Below are 20,285 nucleotides of genomic sequence, written 5' to 3'. Positions count from 1 at the left end.
AAAAAAATAACAAACATTTTTAAAAAGGATTGCTTCAAAGACCTTGGCAATAACAACTGCCATGTCAGGTCTCTGTTGTAGCAGCTGGAGAGGGAGATAGTGGCTGGATTCTGGGCTTAAAGAGCAAATCAACCCTAAATCACATAAGGCAGAAAATCATTGTTGCACTGCTCTCTAAGGGTTGAAACTTTCCAGCATGTTGCACGTCTGGCCACACCCCAATCAGTGATGTCAAAGCTGGTGTTTTGCATCAGCAACTAGCTTGAAAGATCCAAGCCAAGGAGAGCAGTGCAACAACAATTTTCTGTCTTATGTGATTTGGTGTTGATTCGCTCTTTAAGGCCTGCCTAAGGTTTGCCTGCTTGACTGCCTGAGACAACACAGCCAACACAGGCCAACTACATGCAGACCAGAGAAGTGCTTGTTTAATGTAGCAACTTCTAATGCATCCATGCAATCTAATGAGTAACCATGCCAAATACAGAAATCACCACAGGGGGGCTTCCCGACTTTGTAAAACACAGAAAAAGCCTCTCCGTCATAATGGTGAATGTGACTGTGCATGCATAATTAGGCCGGAGGAAGAAGGCGTTGATTTGGGGGAGCTAAAATTGCTGCAGTAATTTCCAGGAGAGGAAAGACAATGAGCCTTTTGGTACTCCAATTAAATGTCACCCCAGACATGGTGAGGCTTCCACGCTTTGGGGCGTCAAAACTGCAAAAGATGAAGGATTGCTTGCGGCTAAAAGGAGAATAGCTGTGTGCACTGCTGCTCATCACTCAGGGCAGGGTTTCCCAAACGCATCTAAGTGCTGAGATCATCTTTGTTCTGAGACCATGGAGCAAAATCCTTTACAGCAGGGGCTCTTAAACTACTTCAGCCCAAGGCCCAAACTGAGTAAATTTAGTCCTAGTTACCCCTCTTGCCATGTGATGCCCCACAAGAAACAGCTGCGTGACCCATTTCGGGCTCCGACCCCTGGCTTGAGAAATGCAGTTTTATGAGAAACCCAGTCCAGACCCTCCCAGCTGTATGATGTAACTGAACAAAAGACCTTGCCAAAACACTATCACCCTGACCGAACAGGCCGGCACTGCAGCAGATAGGCTACATGTGGATGGGAAGGCATTTATCACGCTTGGTCCGATCAGTGTTCCATTATAGTTTCCTTTCTGTTTCTGTCTGGCTGCTGCAGCTGCTCTAATGCCTCAGAGATGATCATCTGATACCGACAAAGAATGCAAAAATGATGGTCACCAATGACACAGTGCTTACTTATGAAACTCATCAATTGTATGCCCAGGCAAGCAGTCATTACCGCCATGGTATGAACATTCTCCTTGGACCCCCAGTAAATTAATAGAAATCTAATCATTCACACCACATCCTACCCAATAACACACAACAGTTGTCCTTATCTGGCTTTGAAACTTTAGCAAAGATAAAAATCAAGCGGCATAAGCACTCACAGATAAAGCATCTGTGTGAAATGTGTAGTGATAGCATCTTAGTGGAAAGCGGGGCTCCGGGCAAAGAGAATACATAAAAGGCTACAATGAACTCATCCTGGATAAAACTCCACACTCTTTCTCTCCCCCACACCCGATAGATTTGGAGTGGTGAACGAGAGCAAAGGCTCTCTTTCGCTCTCTGTCTGGGTAGCAAATCCCCAAATCCCAGCCAGGGGGGGGAACAGATCCAGCACCCCATTACAGGAAGCCTGAGAGATGGGGCTGGGGTTCATTCGCAGCCCAATTCAGCTTCTGTCTGGCGGGGCCCATCAAACAGGGCCCAGCCTTGGCTGGGAGTGTCGTAATGACATTATGCCAGCTCTATGCTGCGGCAAATGCAGGGAGGGGGTGTGTGTGTGTGTGTGTGTGTGTGTGTGTGTGTGTGTGTGTATGTGTGTGTGTGTGTGTGTGTGTGTGTGTGTGTGTGTGTGTGTGTGTGAGAGAGAGAGTGAGAAAGAGAAAGAGAGAGAGGAAGAGAGACAGAGAGAGAGACAGAGAAAGAGAGAGAAACGACTCTCTCAGCCCGAGTCTCCTGATTGAACTGCAGCCCAGAAAACCAGAAGGGGGAATCTTCCCTCTGATTTCCCCCTGCAAATGAATGATGCTCATGCCGATAGCAAGACAAATGTCACAAGCAGTACCGCCAGCATCCTTGAAAGAGACATGCTTTGCGCCAATTTCAGAGTGCCCCCTATTATGTCAAGCAGGGGGACATCATTTTTTAAAGGTTACAGTACCATCTGCCTTTCATCAGCATTAACAGCATTCATGGAACATTAGGCATATACAGGAATTTAAAGAGGTATAACCATAGCAATCCATAGCACCTACACCAACATGCAGCCTTATGATCTGGTAATAATAAGGCTCATTTACTCTTATTCTGAATTAAATGAACTTATTAACACCTCAGCTGGACCAGAGCAGCCCGATCTGTCCAAGCCTGACTGAAATGTCAATCTGGTTGAACCAACCATCCCCAACCATTGCCTATAACTCATCCATTCAATGGGAGAATAATGGGATAATGTTGGCCATCTAAATGCCCAATCTATGACTTCACTATAAAGCGCCCTTGTTCAACTGTGCCAACAAATGTTACATCATCATTTTACATCATCAAAAACTATGGACTATGCCAGATGAACTTCTCATATTCAAGTAAAAAATCAACTGCATCAACTGTATACCTAAAAGCAAAAATAACTTATCGTTTTATCCACAATAATGCAGGTTTAGTGTATGCTATGCCATTAAGGTGTGTAAAATATAGCAAGCATGCATAGCAACAAACCAACTCCTTCACACAGAAGGGCAAGTCTTCATATTTTTTATATTTCATAGGTCTATAGAAAAGTCCTTTCTCAAAACATTTCCAACATACAGCACAAAAACAGAACAGCCCCATAGCAAGACAAAATGTTGTTCATGTGTTCAAATAAAACTCGCTCAATACACTCTCAAAGGGCGCCAAGATAGCAGGCAATCAGACATTACTGCTGAGTCACCTAGACAATATTGTAAATGGAAAAAAGTCATAAGCTCAATCAAGTCACACCTCAACCATTAAGTAGCCATTTAGAAAATGTCATAATTTCACTGAGCATTATGAGATTATACAGTACAGTCCTTGCACACAATATTACAGTACGCGAACAGGACCATAAAAGCTAGGTGAAGCTCAACGCGTTCTCTGGGAGTTTGGGAAGTAGTCTGAAAAGACTTTCGCCATTAGGGGATTGGCATGGGTTATATAAGGTGACAGATATAGCCCCTACTAAAAACATCAATTCTAAAAACATGCAAACGGGAAATGCCAACACGGTCATTCTGAAGAACTCTGCATGACATTTGCAGGTCCATCTTGCCATTCTTTCTCCACAACACAAATTCCAAAATATCAAGCCTTTCAAAATGATCCCCATTTGCCATTTTAAAAGCAAACACAATAGCTGAAAAAGCCTAATGAAGAAGAGAAGGATGATAAAACAATTTTGCCAGTCAATCTCCAGGGGAATTTGACATCAGACGATGTGCCGAATGGCAACAGTGACAGCATTACTAAAAAAAAAAAGAATCTTCCTCAACAACCTCGTTGGCACTCAGACTGTCACTGGCTGGGGGGGGGGAGCACAATGTGGCGGGGTTAGTGTACAATCAAAGTCAGGTACAAAATACACAAAACCCGCCTTGAAAGAACAAGAAACACACAGCACGCACACACCCAGACACACACACATACACTGTACGTGTATTAAGGCATGGAGGTTTAATAAGGCATGGTTTTCATCTTCAGTGGAGGGGTCCTGTAAGGTTGTCATGTGGCTTTAGAAGCCACTGGGATGACAGGTGACAGAGCAATAAAGGGCCTCCACGATTTCATCTCGCTTCAAACGAACTCCGGGTAGCTGGGAGGACCAGATGGGAGTTAGATCACAGTTTGAGAAAAAGACTTGCTTGGTAACTTACAAAGACATGCTCTTGGGAAGAGAACAGAGAGACATGAAAGCAAGCAAGCAAACTGGCAAATAAGGAATTGAGAACGACAGAGAGAAGAGAACCTCAGTCAGTTTGCCAATAGGAGCGAGGAAGTGTGTTTCAAGGTCAAGATAAGTAGTCATGGTAAATGAAATTCTAATGACTGTGGTAATTGCTAAATTGCTGGAGCTACCGGTATATTGAAAGGGAAATGTAGAAGTCTGAGGTCACTTATCTCTCCTGAGTGAAACCATATCAAGTGCCTAATGATCTTCATATATTCCAATGAAGCTTTGGGTGCACTTTTAATGGAGGGGTGCCGTCATCAGAGCGGGATTCATTCCTTAAGTGTCTGAAACATCTCCCTTGATCTCACTAACAAGAGTGGCATCTGATTCAAAGGAAATATGCTTTGAAGGTCACAGCTTGAGATGAAAAACTTTGGTAAGGGGAAGATAACACCGCCACAAGCCTTACGTCTCATCGCAGTCTTTGATTTCAGTGTTGAATGCAAAGGCCCGGGGAGGGAAAGCAGGAATGGGGTGCTTGTCACAAACAGAGCAGCAACAAGAGGATAAAAGTAAAATACTGCCATAAACAATAAACCTGTTCCACAAGACATGAAGATGTGTGCTCAAAACATTTACAGAGAGGAGAATTCATTGTACTCCATCAACCAGTGGCATCATTAGGCTGGAGGGGTTGGGTTGGGGAGGGGGTCTAGACTAATCTAGAAAATTAACGACTGCTATATTTTTAGGGACACTTTTAGGGACTTTACACTTCGATATAAAATAAACTTCCCCCACATTATAAAAAAAGAAAAAAGTTCATATTTATTTTTTGCATATAAAGTCTCCAGCACAGAAACCCATAGTTACAGCAGAAGTTAGTACAAGATATGCATGTTTGATAAAAGAAAGGGCACTCTGAAAAAGCGTCCTCCATCTCATATTTCGTGCTAAGGGAGCCTTTCAATAAAGCACAAAGTACCGACTATCAGTTTTCATTAAAGTGTGGCCAAGCTAGTGTGAAACAGCAGGGAGAAACCACCAAAATCTGGCACCCAAACTAGATCTGACCCAAAAGCCCTTCATGAAACTGGCCCTCAGGAGACTCCGAGCAGATGTAATAACAGACTTTACGGAAAGAGCGAGAATTCAACAAAGGAGCCGCACAGTGCAGCCTTCGGGCCTCAGGATTTCTTCACTTTTCCTCTTCATTCATTGTTTACAAGGATTTAGCAGTGACAGCTTGGTCTCCATGTTGGTCAGCCGAGGACAGGCTCCTGCTTCCCTGTCCCGGCCCAGGGCAATGCATCAGTTTGGGAACTTTAACTGCCTCCATGAAATACTGTACAGAATGCTACAAAGAGACAGCCCTCTTTGCAGTTTCTTAAGCAGCAAAGGAGGACTAAAGCAAACCCCATCTTGATTCCCTCTTCCTCTTTTCTTGCAAACTTCATACCTCCAAGATTGATCAATTTCTTGGTGCATGGGTCCAAACAATGATGGAAACTCATTTTCAAGTTTCTGAGCAGAAAAAACTGTGCAAACAGCTTTTTATTACAGATTCCCATTTCAAATTGTTCTCTGCATAAGTGGAGCAGGTTGGCGTTCTATCAAAAGGCAAAGAAACTGCTAAATTATGTACCTGGGGCAGGGAGCATAGCTTCCCTGTGGTCCCCAGATGTGGAGCAGCAGCTTGGGGCGACAGTAATGACTGTGGCATAAGTCCAGACAACCTGTGGTGTTTGCTTCGCTGTGCTCATCTCTGAAGACACTGCATGACAAGCAGCTTTTATCCCAACAAAACCTCTTTTTTCCCCATTCATAGAAGATTAGGAAGGAGAATTCATGTGTGCAAATGGTGGATTGATGGTGCAGCTCAATGAGGACAACATTGATCAACTGTCTCTCCCTCCCTCCAAGCAGGGTGGGTAGGAGAAATAGCAGAGTAGCAAGGAGATGCGTGGGATATGTTGGTATCACCATGACATCCATATGGCGGTTGACTCAGAGAAAAGTATTGAGTTGGACTGCCAAGCTGCTGCTGTGACTCAACAATAACAAGAGTCCAAGGATGGTGGCCTTACTTTCCCCCACCAGGGCAAAAACAGCCTGGCAAAAGTGAGATCAATAAAAAAAAAGAGAGCTTCTGAGGATGAAAGCAGTTTCCAGGCTATCAGTGGAAGGCAGAGACTAAACCTGCCAATCAACAGGGTCAGTCCGTCCTGTGGTTGGGAACTGTGGAGGGATCAGGGGAGACAAGAGGGATTATGAAACTTGGGACACTGATTAGCATTTGGAAGGAAAATCACTTCCTCTTTTGCGGTGCTACACGTCTCAAGGACACATTAAATTGAAGAGCTGGCTGGGAAAAAAAATCATTTTATTTATTAATTTCAGCAAATCTGTTCTGAAGACTTGGCTAGATGGGGAGGAGGCATGATAAAAGGCAGAGTGAGTAGGTAGAGGTTATGTCTCTGCAGACTGAAATGCTGCAAGACGAGACTGAGAGCGGAATGAGAAAAACATTATATACCGAATGCATCTTGTTGCTTCTTTTAAGAATTTAAAGCCATTATTACTTAACAGTACACAGTGTAACTCTGATTTTGTTTCTTCACATATCCCTCTAAGACATGGAGGTTTATGTCACCAGAAGGGCTTAAGGCCATTGTGACATTAGATGTTGCTGTGATCCAGCATGAGACCTCTTTACAAGATGGTCTCTCTAACCACCGGGCCATCCTGCCACCATGATATGTATGTGACATTTGGAATTGATAATAGTCCTAAGAAAACTTAGGTAGAAGTAAAATCAATCCGTCAATAAATTAGGCTATGTAATGCTAGTAATGAAATGCCCCAGTTGAACCCAGTGACATCAGATTTTATACAGAGACAAAATGGGCACTTTGTTTTGGTCCTTTAAATAATATTAATCCAATTAATTACAGAACCTATGCAAGGCCACAGTAAAACTGCAGTATTTCATTCATTCAATTGTAGGTGACACAGTTTGTTCCTCAGGTGAATTTATAGATTCTGTATGTGTATGTGTGTTCCCCTTAGGGTACTTTCTGCGGTGTACAGATGGCTTTGTCTGCACTGTATATCAAAAATGAAGGTGTTGGGGTTCGGTAGTAAGACTTTTGTTACCCCTCTTGCCATTAAAACCACCAGTCTTAAGTACTGTAGAAAGTGACCTCATATTACCAGAGAATATGACAAGAACATTATAAATCTTCAAAAGAAAAGTAAATGGCAGGCTTTTATTATAGGGTTCCACGCCTCAAAAGGCCTTTTTGGCTGTCACTGTATCTAAGAATTTACAGAATTTACATTGATCTGTCGAATAAGGTTAAAAAATCTGCGATATAGCTATAACATTTCATTAGAATTGGACAGGCTTTCTTTTAAAAATCAGAGATGTCTTAAGGCTGAAACAAACTGTTTACCTAATGGCCTGCAAGAACAGTGATGCCTGCTGTGGGTAGCCTGGAGACACAATGAGTCACGCTATTCTCCAAGCACTCCTTAGACTTTTATAGCAGCAGGTTAGCTGCTGCCAACAATGCCCACATTTTCCACAAGGGAAACCTGTCCTCAGCTAGCACTCACATTGTATTCTGCCTTCTGTCACTTTGAGGTGCATGGAGATAATAGTGGAACGCGGGTGCTTAAATAATGACAATGTAACCTAAAAGTTGAGCTGAAGTAAAAGCAGCCATGGTACCCGTTGGATTTCTGTGGTCTTGCCTTTTAATAAATTAGCAAGGCATGTAAACATGGTCAAAATATTACTTATTTTTCATAATCTAGGCTAAGAAACGTTACATGAAACATTAATTTACAAAGACATGACCAACCAAGTGTTGATGCCCCAATTTCCTTGCTAAATAAAGGGACGAAAACACACCATTTAAAATTAAGCTAAATTTTACTTGGATTAAACCTTAACCATTCCAAGACAGTTTAATGAGAATCATCTTAGAGATGAATGATTCTGTACAGCAGTCTGAACTAACCCATTGCAGCTTAAACAGCTTGAAAAAAAGTCAGACTATATCCTTGCGGGTATTAAAATCAAACAATACGTTCAAATTGGATATTAAATGGTCTCTAATGGATTTTCTAGGGGCACGTCTGAACTCTCTTGATTAATTTATTGCGGGTGATTAATTTCAATGTCCTTTTGTCTCCCATTTCCTCTTCAACAGACATTTCACCTTTGCCATGCAGAGAACCAAAACTACAGTATCAGCTGTTTAGAGGCCAGTCAATACAAAAGGGGCACATGACCTACCTGGTAAGAGTTGACAGCGAAAGAGAAAACATCTTCAAAAATAGTTATTTTGTATACTTGGACAACAGAATTAGAGCTTTGGACAAATCAAATACACGGGTCATTCGGTAATAATAATTAAAAAATTACTTCAAACAAGCTTGCTCCTCAAATGGACTGTATTATTAACAAATCCCTTTGATTCATTCTCACTTTTGAGCAGAGGCACCTCAAAGGTGACCCTTAGGGCCAAAGCAGAGTGTGAGAGATAGGCCAAGATGAGCCCTGAGGCAATGTTTTTGTATTCATTGGCCATTCATATGAAACATTCTCCACAAACGTCTCGTGTGTTACTTTGATCTCCATCTCCATTGGGATGACCATCATAGCATCTTAACTTGAGGCCCGCCTCGGCCTCTCATGGGGTCCGATCTGGACTCTTTGGTCCCATCTTCATAGCTGGCCTGGCCTGCCCAGACTACCTGCCAGCTGCTGTACTTGATAACCGAGATGATATGACAGGCGCCTGACAGGCTCGTCTTCCTCACGCTGTCACAGAATGACAACCTATTCCAGCTGTCACTCTTTCAGGCTTGACACCACTCCATTCTTCCATCTATCATTTCTCATCCTCTGCCCTTCGCCATCTTCCACCCACTCCTCCCTTCTACTACTCCTGCATTCGTCTGGCTGTCTCCAATGCCCTAGGACAACAGACAGCAGCCCTGAGCAGTCATGTCCTTGCCTGGCTGTCAGCTGTTCTGGCAACCTGGAACAAAGCTGTGACCTCAGACCATAATGTTGCATAATGTCATACAAGGTGGGCTTGCCAGCGGCTAGGCTGCACCGATGAAGTCATCTCTTTTCAATGGGACGATGAGAATGAACACAAGCACAATGCCTGAACAATGGCAGCATCTGCAGCAGGAATAAATGGGGGAGGGGGCAGCCAAAATGGACAGATGCCCATTGGCAGACCTGCAATGGGCAGAGTGCAGGACAGCACAACAGGCAGTGGTAGCATCAGGCCCTTTCTGGGAAATGCGGTAACATCAGCTCTTAAGTTTAGTTTATTTTGGGTTCGGTTTATTTGCACAGTGATAAAACATTGAAGTGAATTGATAAAAACAGTGTTGAAATAAAACAATCAAAACAGAAAGTTCAGAAACAAATTGCTGATTCGTGCAGGTGAGGTATAAAAAAATGCAAGGACCTTGCAAAAGCCTCTCCTTAAAACAAGCGAAAGAAAAAAACAATCAAATAAACAAAAAAACAAAAAAAGATTACCAACAAAGACATAACTGAATTGGATAACAGAATCTAAATGACAACAGAACACAAGGCATTCAAGAGGTGCCAAACAGACAGCTGGCCAATCATCTTGCTGGGGAAGATGCCAGTGGGCCTATCAACAAGCCTGCAATTGAGCAGGCCAATCTCAACGTGAAACACAGTGGTAACAGAATATGGCAGAAAATCAGCTCCATGAGTGGAAAACCCAAACGACTACCAAGAGTCGTTGCACCAGGCAGCACAGTGAGACTACAACTGCCCGACCTTCACAATAACCTCTGATTTTAGATTTAGTTGATTAAGCCGGCTCTTATCTCTCGACTTCGGTTTGCTGCTGATGCTAAACAGTGCATTTCTAGGGAGTTGCTGGGGAGTATGGGTGGGATTAAATTGAAAGGAGAAAAATGACTCAAGAATAAGCTGAGTTGAGCTATTTGAACTATTCAGTAGAGATGCTTTAAGCAGTTGATCTTATTAAATGGGCTCTACTTTAAGTAGTCTATCAGCCATACAAGGAATTCAATTTAACTTGAGGCTGAGACCGACAAAATAATAACTCATCCCCATCCTCCCTGTACAAAAAATAATACACACGCACACACAAACAAACTGATAATGCGTTTTTTTGAACAATGAAATTTCTTTGGCTCCCCTACCACAACCTCCCTCAGATTGGATGCCTGGCAGGCATTAATTTCTTCTCTCTGCTTCTCCGCCTCCCACCCTCACACCACTGTCTCTTTCACTCCTCCTCCCGTCTTCTCCGCTCTGCATGCAGGTGCGCTCGCCCACAGAGCTGCATGCTGACTCCTGTCAGTAAGAGGCCAGGGGTGTGCGATAAGCAAAGCCCCATCCCACAAATGACCGCTGGTTGTCCGGCTTTCAAACACCGGCTCTGTCTCCTTCACATTGCTCTGCCTCAGGGGAAACCACCATATAGGGCATCAAGGGTCAACTCAAAGCTGACATGTAAGACGCAGATAAGACTGAAGGAAAATAGTAAAAAAAATAGTTGATGGTAGGTTTAAAAAATCTTGGACCCTCAGGTAATTATTATACAACTATCAACTATAGAGCTGCAACGATTAATCGATTAATCGATTAGTTGTCAACTATTAAATTAATCGCCAACTATTTTGATAATCGATTATTCGGTTTGAGTAATTTTTTAAGAAAAATAAGTCAAAATTCTCTGATTCCAGCTTCTTAAATGTGAATATTTTCTGGTTTATTTACTCCTCTATGACAGTAAACTGAATATCTTTGGGTTGTGGACAAAACAAGACATTTGGGGACGTCATCTTGGGCTTTGGGAAACACTGATCGACATTTTTCACCATTTTCTGACATTTTATAGACCAAACAACTAATCGATTAATCGAGAAAATAATCGACAGATTAATCGACAATGAAAATAATCGTTAGTTGCAGCCCTAATCAACTATTATCCAATGGAGGGGAGGCCATTATCCTGTGAGGGTGAAATCTGAATCTACCTGGCAACAGGGCAAGAAAGACCGGTGGACTACGCCCCGTAGACTCAGACCAACACTCCCAGCCTGGAATCTCTGAGTTTACTGAGAGAAAAGACTGAAGAGAGAGGAGGAGGATGTGTGTAGCGTGCATGTGTGTGTTTGGAGTGGGGTGGGGGTTTCGAAGTATGAACACTAACCGCTGACCGGGTGTACACTGGTGCTACTGACGCAGGGAACAATCACTGAGAGACCACGCGCAAGCACACACACAGGCAGTCAAAGGAGTGCCGTCAATTACAGCTTTGCATTTGTTAAGAGGACACGTCGTTCCTTCTGTTGGTGCTCGACGGATGGGTTCTGCAGGCTGGGCGGTCATGGAACAACAATCACATCAAAGCGCCTGTGGCTAGACAGACCGAGCAGCTTGACAAAAGCAGCATCAGCCACGCATCTCCACTCTGCATGACGCACTCTGATGTGTGAGCGTGTGTTTCCATGAAGCTTATCCAGTGTTTCCTATAGCATTTTTTGTAGATGAGCGGGGTGGGGATAGCCTAATTTTAGTTCTGCAAACCAGGATTGTGCCTGGGCCCATTCCAAGATCAGTTCCAGTATGGGCTGCAGTTTAAGAATGGCTGATATTCTGATATTCATATTAGGCTTTCACGGAAATAAACGTGTGGTTAATTTGTTGGATATAACGATTTGACATGAGATATCACAATATTTAAGTGTATTGCCAAAGTACACCTTGAAAGTCAATAGTATATGACAGCTGTCAAAAAATGAAATCTAATTATTTCCATAATCAATTTATTAGATCTATAGACTTAGTCTATTAAACTCCTATGTTGTTCCTCAAAATAAAATTATTTCCAGCAGCAAAAAAAAAAGCCTCACTGGCAAAGTTTTCAACTAAGAAATAAAATGACAGTTAATGACAAAAGTAATTCAGTACATTTTTTGCTATTCAAGACCTTAGAGGATACTTTATAAATGTTTATGTAAACTGTGAACTCTAGTCACAAACTACCTTTTGCTGTTGCTTTCCCTGCAACTTCATCTGGTTCTCTACAGACTCTGTGTCGCTCTAGTTTGACCCTCCACTCAGAAAAAGATGCACATTTTATCTGCCAAACACCGCAATGTCCATACACGTCCATACTGGTTCCACTCCAGTATGGATGCGTGCATTTTCATCACCACGGATAGCTCGCAGCCTCAGTTACGCGCAGAATAGTGGCTGAAAATAACACCACTTATTTGACTGACATTTCATTAAACTGTGAAATCCCACAGGAACGGCAGTAAAAATCTTGTAGCGGAGGGCCTGAATGCTGAATGAATGCAGCGGAAACACTGGTGCTGGAAGGACTTGTCATGGGGAGTCACGCTGGCAAAACTCTGGGCAATGGATGGCTACTTGAATGCTGGCAATGAGGTTTGATGAGCACCAATGCTGCCTATTTCAGATTCCTTTGTTGTGCACTCTTCATATAGCTCTTTGTGGTCGTATTTGAGGTAGTTACTGTATGAGTTTTTTGCTGTACTCCTTGGTGTCCTTACCACTGCTCGACACATTTTGCACAACACCTATGTTTGAGAATGGTCGTCTCTTCTGCATTCTGTTTGCAGAGACTGGACGGCATGGGGAGTGTAATCTTCAAAATGTGCAAAATCACATCCCTCTGCGATGTGCATAAGATACATCTTGTAGTCCAAAGATTTATGTACATTTGTCGTTTTTATTTTAATTGTATATTTTTTTAGGGGGTGAGTTGAACAAGGGCAGATGATGAATTTTCATTTACATTTTTCTAACTGTGGGGGACATTTTCTAGCTGTAGGGTCCCACTGTTGGTCAATGAATGTAAAGGAAACACTTCTATCTACATGTGCTAAATGTGAAGGTAAAAGCACTAAACTCAAGTGAGATGAATTGCTTGTGTGCACTGCTGCCATGCTTGAAAGTCACGGGAGTACAAGATCACACTCTTCAGGCTCCGATAAAGAGCGAAGAATTGGAACACAGGGTTTAAAGCTGTCAGAGGATAGTGCACTTTAAATCTCATTAGAGAATGACTGCCAAACCTAGCGAGAAGTGTGCAGTCCAAAAAGGTGGGGCAGAAGACCGGGACATGGTAATTTGTAATGCATAATTGCCAAGGCTACATTTTAGGTTATACGAGCAATGGGCTATGCTTAACCTCTCCCACTCTCATGTAAAAAATTAAACAAACACTTAACAGGCTCTAAACATCGCTGTTGATGCTTATCATGCGCGGCTGTACACACAAAAACAAATATTCCTCTGGATACGTAGCAGAGGCAATTCATCACACTAACAAATTGGGCTACTTTTCAGTGCCATCATCCTCCATCAAGGCATCTGTGATTCATGTGGCCTCTGGGCTGCTGACAAGCACCTCTCGTTAGGTGGCAACCCTGCCAACACTTTCAGAATGGCCCCACCAAATTGCCTGTCAGGCAAATTGGGGACTAACAACTGGGGCATCAGCTATCCCCAATTCAATGTGAATGAATCAACCAGGCTCCCCCCCTCCATACTGGAGATTGTACTTTGTTATTCTCCTGAATGGCATTCATGAGCATGCAAAACGCTGAATGCACAAGCTCCTGCACATTATTCACAGCCAAGAGTCAAACCTCTGCACAGAGGATACGGAGACATGCCGCTTGGAAGGTTCAGCTCAACATAAACAGGCACAATCAGAATGTCACGTAATAATGGTCTGTTACTGGCTGAAAAAATTGATTTATTATGGGGAGAGATGAGGACTATATATTAGGGCTTACGCATGTGTGTGTGAGTTAGAGAGAGAGAGAGAGAAAGAGAGAGAGTTACATTGTAATCCTGGGCCTCTGTGCAACAAATAAAACCAAAAAGCAAACAAACAAAACAGGGATGAAAAGGGGCCGTTTGTATGCAGACGAAGCTTTTCATTGTGCTCCCCAGTGGCTTGGGAGCTTGATGCTTCTTCCAGCCAGAAGCAGCTCATCTCCTACGCATGCCGCAGGTGCCCTGGGACAGATCTGTCTCTCTCTCTCTCTCTCTCTCTCTCTCTCTCTCTCTCTCTCACACACACACACACACACTCTGCACGTCTTGGACGAACTGACTCCCCCGCTACGCCTGGCACTTGCCCGCTGGGAGGCCCGGCCCGGGAAATAGCAGTTAATCATCAGGGGTTTAGCATCAAGTCCCTTGATTGAGGAGAAAGCAGAGAATAAAAAGTGCTGCCAGGGAGGATAAAAAAGTACCACTGAGTGTGTTTTTGTGTCCTGTAGTGTGTGATATGAATGTTGTGCGCAAGGAGGCCTGGCCTGCGAGGCTGGAGTGAAGACGAAGGAACGGGAGCCAAAATGCAATCATTACCTTTGGCACTGAGACACAGCTATAAAATGGCTAGTGAGTTACCAGCCTCATCTCTGAAAGATTTAGCCAGTACACAACCAACCACATGCTTAGGGTAGGTTACATCATAAAAATAGACTCTGAGCGTCAAAACACAGGTTCAATTTTAAAGGATTGCTGGACGCAAAAATCATCCTTATTATACAGAATCTTTTAAGTCAGCTGTTTCTTAAGACACAGTTTAAGGCTAGTTTGCAATTACAACTCTCATGTGGACTTTGCACTGGCAACTCCCATGTCTTAAACAAGGCCCGGGCTAATGTGTGTCTAGGAAACCAGTCCATAATGCCTGCGGATGGGTCCTCAGTACATCTATTTTCTACAGCTGGTAATTGGACGCTGTCTCTACACTGAATATTTCATAAGCTGTTGGACAGTCAGTCAGGAGTTTAAGCAGGGCATCACCACTCCAGCCAACCGTCTGGTAGAAAGATCAATCACAGCTTATTCTCCGTTTCCCCACACTACTGCACTAGCTAACGTACTGCTGTGCTAGCAGCCGCTCCTGGGCTGGCGTAATCTACTTTGATTTAGATGTGATGTTTTGTGTGTGTGTGTGTGTGAGTGTGAGAGAGAGAGAGAGAGAGAGAGAGAGAGAGAGAGAGTGAGTGAGAGAGAGAAAAGAGAGAGAGAGAGAGAGAGGACATACAAGACTGCTGCCCCCTGCTAATTTCACTGGCTTTTCAAAAAAGCTGAGGTGGTAACATCACTTGTGGGGAGGTTTCACTTTCAGAGCACTTAACAACTTTCAGGAGCAAAGATAGTATTAATGAAAAGCATTCATGAGCCTGATGCAAATGTATTATTAAGAAAAGGTCTAAATACATTGTTCAGAAACCTCACGCATGGATAAAACCTAATGTGTACAAATGTTTTTCAATTTACCATAAGATGGTTAGAAAAGGTAATTAGGTGGACCATGGACATTTTATATCGCTCAATGAGCTTAACAACTATAATAAGATGCTGACTGATCTTCTGTCAAGTTGAAAACTCAAATCCTGGCTTTATGTCATCCATTTTTAAAACTATGAAAATAACAGCTTTTATTTAGTCCAGCTGGTTAGGGAATAATATGTTGCTCCAAGATTTGTATGAGGGGATCTGCTTCTGCCCATAACCTGGGGTCATGTTTACCAGCGGGTGAACAGGGCAACGTCTAGAGGCTTTGGCAATCAATACAGAGTTAAATGAACCTGATCCTGAAGGAGCTGTGAGTGTAACCCGGCTGCCTGGCTAAAAAATCCAGTGCACTTTTTTTTTCTTCCATCTTTCAACTTGAGCCTCACGGGAGTTGGCCACTAAAAGCAAACATCCTGTATAAGACACATAGTCAGCACCCATCCAGGGCTGAAACAAAGCTCCAGTCGTGGCACTGGCTATATGAAGAGGCAGCGGTTATGGTGCCGACAGGAGTAGGAGAGCAAGTGTGCGAGTATGAGTGTGTCTATGCGCGCTCTACTTGAGTATCCAGCTCATTATTTGCCTGACAGAGATGCTTCTCCTCCCCTCACTCTTCTGACAGAACGGACTCCTACTTCCTGACACAACCAAGGTGGAATAAACTTGACTGATTCCAAGAAGTGCTCCCCTCCAGTCAGTGTATATATAGCCCGTACACACACACACACCTCTGTGCCTCACCATACAGCTTGCAGTCTGGTTAGAATCTATTTTCTTCCCACTAAGTCAATAAACTGGACAGATGTTACAGAGGAATTTGGATAAAAATCAACCCTGGGAGTGGGATTGAATGTCTCCTCTAAGGAGTACCACTAGCAGCTTGGCAAATGCTGGAGATATAGGCTATTTGTGCCAGTGGGGTTGAGGAGGAGTTACACCTCCACAAGGTGCAGCCTAGTAGGCAGCTAGAACAATATTCTTAGCAGAAACCACGACTGACTCATTGACTTGAGAAGGTTGGGTGTTAAGTAGGAGTTGGTTGAAGGAGCTGCAAATCATTTCTAAGCCAGGATGCAACTTTGGAAACTAATTACTTTCTTGAATGGAGGAGACAAATAAAATCCCACTTTAATGCCCGCTGTAGTCTGGTCTTAAAATAATCACCAAATATTAGGAGCAAAATGAGCAGAGCCTGATAACAGGCAAGTCATGTCAGGCACTCACTCACAAAATCAGGGCCGCCTCTGTAATGTTTGCGTATTTCAAAATAAGCCTGACATTTCAGTGCTGTTAAATCCAATCTTGGTTCTTCAAATTGCCTGCTTGTTTAACGTAGCGGTTAGCTGCAGATAATTTGAAGCCCTAAGCAGAGCAAAATCAATAACAGCATCCAAGCATTCAGACGACAACAACACCAATCATTCATGTCTGGGAGTGACGGCCGCTTCAAATCAGCATCCAATGTGCTCAGAAACGAGTGATAAGAGACAGGCATGCTGTGATAATACATGTAACCTCGTCACAAAAGTATGCTGTTTTGAAAAATGCACAGATTGAACCCATTTCGAAGAGTACCACGGAGTTTGCAAGTTGAGAGAAAATAACAGAATACAACATCCTTGCTTTATTATGTTGTTGTTTTTTTTTTAAACCTCTGGAAAAAAACAGTGCTCACCAGAGTCAAGGCTAGGGTTGTCTGTTTTCAAGAAAAGAAAACCAAGGCTCTCTTATGTGTAAAACTTAGAATCCTTTATTGCTACGGCAACCCTAAACATTTCAGAAATCCTAGGGGAGTCTGCCATCCTCAAACATGGTTCAAATGGCTCACATGGTTCAATCAGGATCAGGACCACGCAGGGGGTCGAGACATCATTTTTGGGGCTGGGGTGGGGATTGCAAGATGATTCATGCAAAGTAAATAAGAGGCAGAATTCTAATATAAAACATGGTACTGTATGCTTTTTAGGTTACTTGCAAAATAATGAATATCTGCAGCTTCTATGCTTCTTACAATAATTAAGTGAAACATCCTGAAAGGGAAAATAAAAACCATCACTTTGTGTCAGAGCTCATCATTTTGTCCATTCAAGTCTGCAACAGAGGGTCCCAACAACCGTGCATTGCTTTGTTTTGGGGGATCTGAGCAGAAAATGTTAGCAGAAAAGGCTTTTTAACTTTTCAATATAAAAAGAGTGCCTTCACTTTCTTTTCTTTGACATGTTGCCAAGAAGGAGCTGTGCAACACTAGCTCCGCAGCTGGGGAGACTCTGATGCCGCTTTATAGCCCACTGAGGCAAAGCAGCTCCCACTGTCACTATGATACAGGGTAGTGTTGCAAATTACCATAGGTAAATTAGCAACCATGTGATCACCCAGGAAGATAATCAGATATGAAAGCAGTGTGGAAAACTGCAGCTTCTAAAGAGTGTGTTACACTTGTCCCCAAAGTTAGGTTACTTATTAACAGTGCTGAGATTATCTATTGATGCACAAACCAATCTCAAAGCAGGATCACACTCTTTTGGACCGTGCAGAACTGGTGAACCCGTGATAACCCCGAGCCTTGGCCCATGACTCAGTATAATCAAGTTATTAACATAATTGAAGAGGCTGCTGTAACCCTGAACAAGATGGAGCACCTGTCCTTGAACATTAATATATGAATGCATCAGCTGGGCTGTCTGGTTGAATGGGAGTGTGAACACTGAGAGAATGGCAGTGCATTGCAACCAGACAGACACTTGTGGGCCCTTGTGACACTGTTACAAAACAAGCAGAATAATCCTGCATGGCGATGACAGACCAGACCGGATCAATTGGCTTCCGGGTTATAAGCTCTCTGCTGTCATGGGCACCGGCTGCAATTTGCGCGGAAACCGGGAAGTCTTCTTCATCATAATGAATAGCAGGAGGGTAGACGGCGGTACCAGCATTCACAATTTATGAGTTTAACAACAAGTTACGCTGAAATCCCAGAGGAGATCTACGTTATTCCTGCAGAACCGTATCCTCTGAAGAGTCAATCATATCGACCACCGCTGCCGCGATAATCCCCATATGAGCAACAACTATTTCAATTTAATACGTTCACACTGAATTTGTTTTCCCTGAATAAAGAAGGCAGCGCGAGGTGCAGAGTGAGCGTGCTCGTCTTCTGCCCTTGCTCCAGATTATTCACACGTTCCCCCCCAACCCAAAGAAAGTTGTAGCTGCAGCTGAGGCGTCTAGCTCCTGATATAGCTCACTGCAGCTATGATACTGTTTTTATTATTGGGTCAAGGGTAAAACAGCATGAGGCTTGACTTGGCGGACTGGGAACCGACTAGCCAAACCGGACTAGCTAGCTAGATAAAGCAAAAACACTACATTGTTGGTTGCTATGGGCTCCACAAAGGTGTTCATGTGAAGGTCTGCCAAACAGATACACACACCCGGCCACTGAACCCAATTTAATAGGATTTTGTCCCGAGGCACTTGAGAAGACATTTGTTGTTGGATATAATTTAGTAGAGAGCTGAACAACTGTATGTGGGGAGCTAACAGAGAAGAACGAAATCTGAGTTCAAATCACCCTTAACATTTTCTCACTGCGCTAACTTCTAACTTAGAGGATGAAACACTAGTGAAATAAAACTGAAATTAAAATGTCCCTCATTTTTGCTGGGGACCCCCTCTGAAGGTTCCCGGACGGCCGGACCCCACTTTGGGAATCACTGTCTCAGGTTACCACTACCACCAACTGTACCGGGGAATCAGGCGGACTAACGTTAGCTAGCTTACCATGGATCAAACTCGTGGATGATGCTCTCGAACCGGATCACTGCGAAAAGTCTGGAGCTGAATCCTGCCAACCAGGCCAGAAAAAGAATGGTAAACGAGAGTAAAGACTGCCACCCGGCTGGCTGTGTCAGTCCGCCAGACAGGCCTCCTTTGCCCCCTCCTCCACCCGCGGCGCCGGGTCGGCTGTTCCCGTGCACCGAGCCCCCGGCATTGGTGGACGCTTTGTGCTTGCCGTCGCTGGCTGCGTGGTGCTCCGCCATTTCTGCGTGCGGTGTCGGTTGGATTTGGTCGAGCGTCCCTCCTGCCACGCTCCCGTGTCTCCCTCCGCCCCGTCCTGCTGTAACCCTCCCTTGGTTATCGCCCGGTTTCCTTCGGTATCCTCTACCTTCTGAGTCCCCCGGGGATTTTCTCTTTTTTTTTTCAATTCAGAATCGCTACTGCGAACAGCCGTTACATCCCAAACGCACACTCATGCGCCGCATATCGAGCCTGCAATACTCAATCCGCTATACGATTGAACGCCGGTGGAGAGGAGAGGGATGGGATGGGATGGGCGGGACGATAGGAAGCGCTGTCAGCCTCTCACAGAACGACAGGTACGAGAGGGCGGAGCCAGATATGGCTCAGCCAATCCGGAGACAGCACTGTCTGGATAGACAGACTAGTCCACCAATGGAATTCCACAAAGTTATGGTTGAAACTGATTGAAATAAGGATTATCCCCCTGTTCTCTATGAAATTGAGTCATTCTGCTGCTCACTATAAATAAAACCCTTATTACTCGGCTCTAAGTTAGCTGTATAGACGTGAATTAGTCATTTCTCATAGAGTATCACAAAGAGAAGATAAAGTACGGGAGGAAAATCCATAGGAAGAAATTGATGTTTCCTTGCAGCTGAAAGCTATAGGCAGGTGTGTGAAGATGAATGTTCTTTGTGAGTGCAATATTTCTGTTGCCCTTGGATGTTCTGGACTGGGAGGTAGGTTGGTAATAAAGATTGATGTGTCTCATCATTATTTTGTCCCCCAGCAAAGACAAGAGCGCAGCATTCATCATTCTGTTAAACTCAGGCTGTACTCTCATAACTTCCCCGAAGCCTTCAGAGCCTATATTGGAA

The 20,285-nt window shown here is 43.7% G+C and overlaps 1 protein-coding gene across 1 annotated transcript in view; it reads right to left on the bottom strand.

Moving 5' to 3' along the window:
* LOC139920803 (dolichyl-diphosphooligosaccharide--protein glycosyltransferase subunit STT3B) overlaps positions 1-19,630 on the bottom strand; it is a 76,783-nt gene extending 57,153 nt beyond the window's left edge. The window contains exon 1 of the mRNA XM_071910884.2: positions 19,168-19,630. Within this exon, the coding sequence (XP_071766985.1) occupies positions 19,168-19,427 (260 nt within the window). The 5' untranslated portion in view covers positions 19,428-19,630. The remainder of the gene's footprint in view (positions 1-19,167) is intronic.
* Positions 19,631-20,285: the final 655 nt, after the last annotated feature.

Source organism: Centroberyx gerrardi, chromosome 19 (genome assembly GCF_048128805.1).
Source record: "Centroberyx gerrardi isolate f3 chromosome 19, fCenGer3.hap1.cur.20231027, whole genome shotgun sequence".
NCBI classification, from domain to species: domain Eukaryota; kingdom Metazoa; phylum Chordata; class Actinopteri; order Beryciformes; family Berycidae; genus Centroberyx; species Centroberyx gerrardi.
This window is presented reverse-complemented; position numbering and strand designations above follow the sequence as displayed.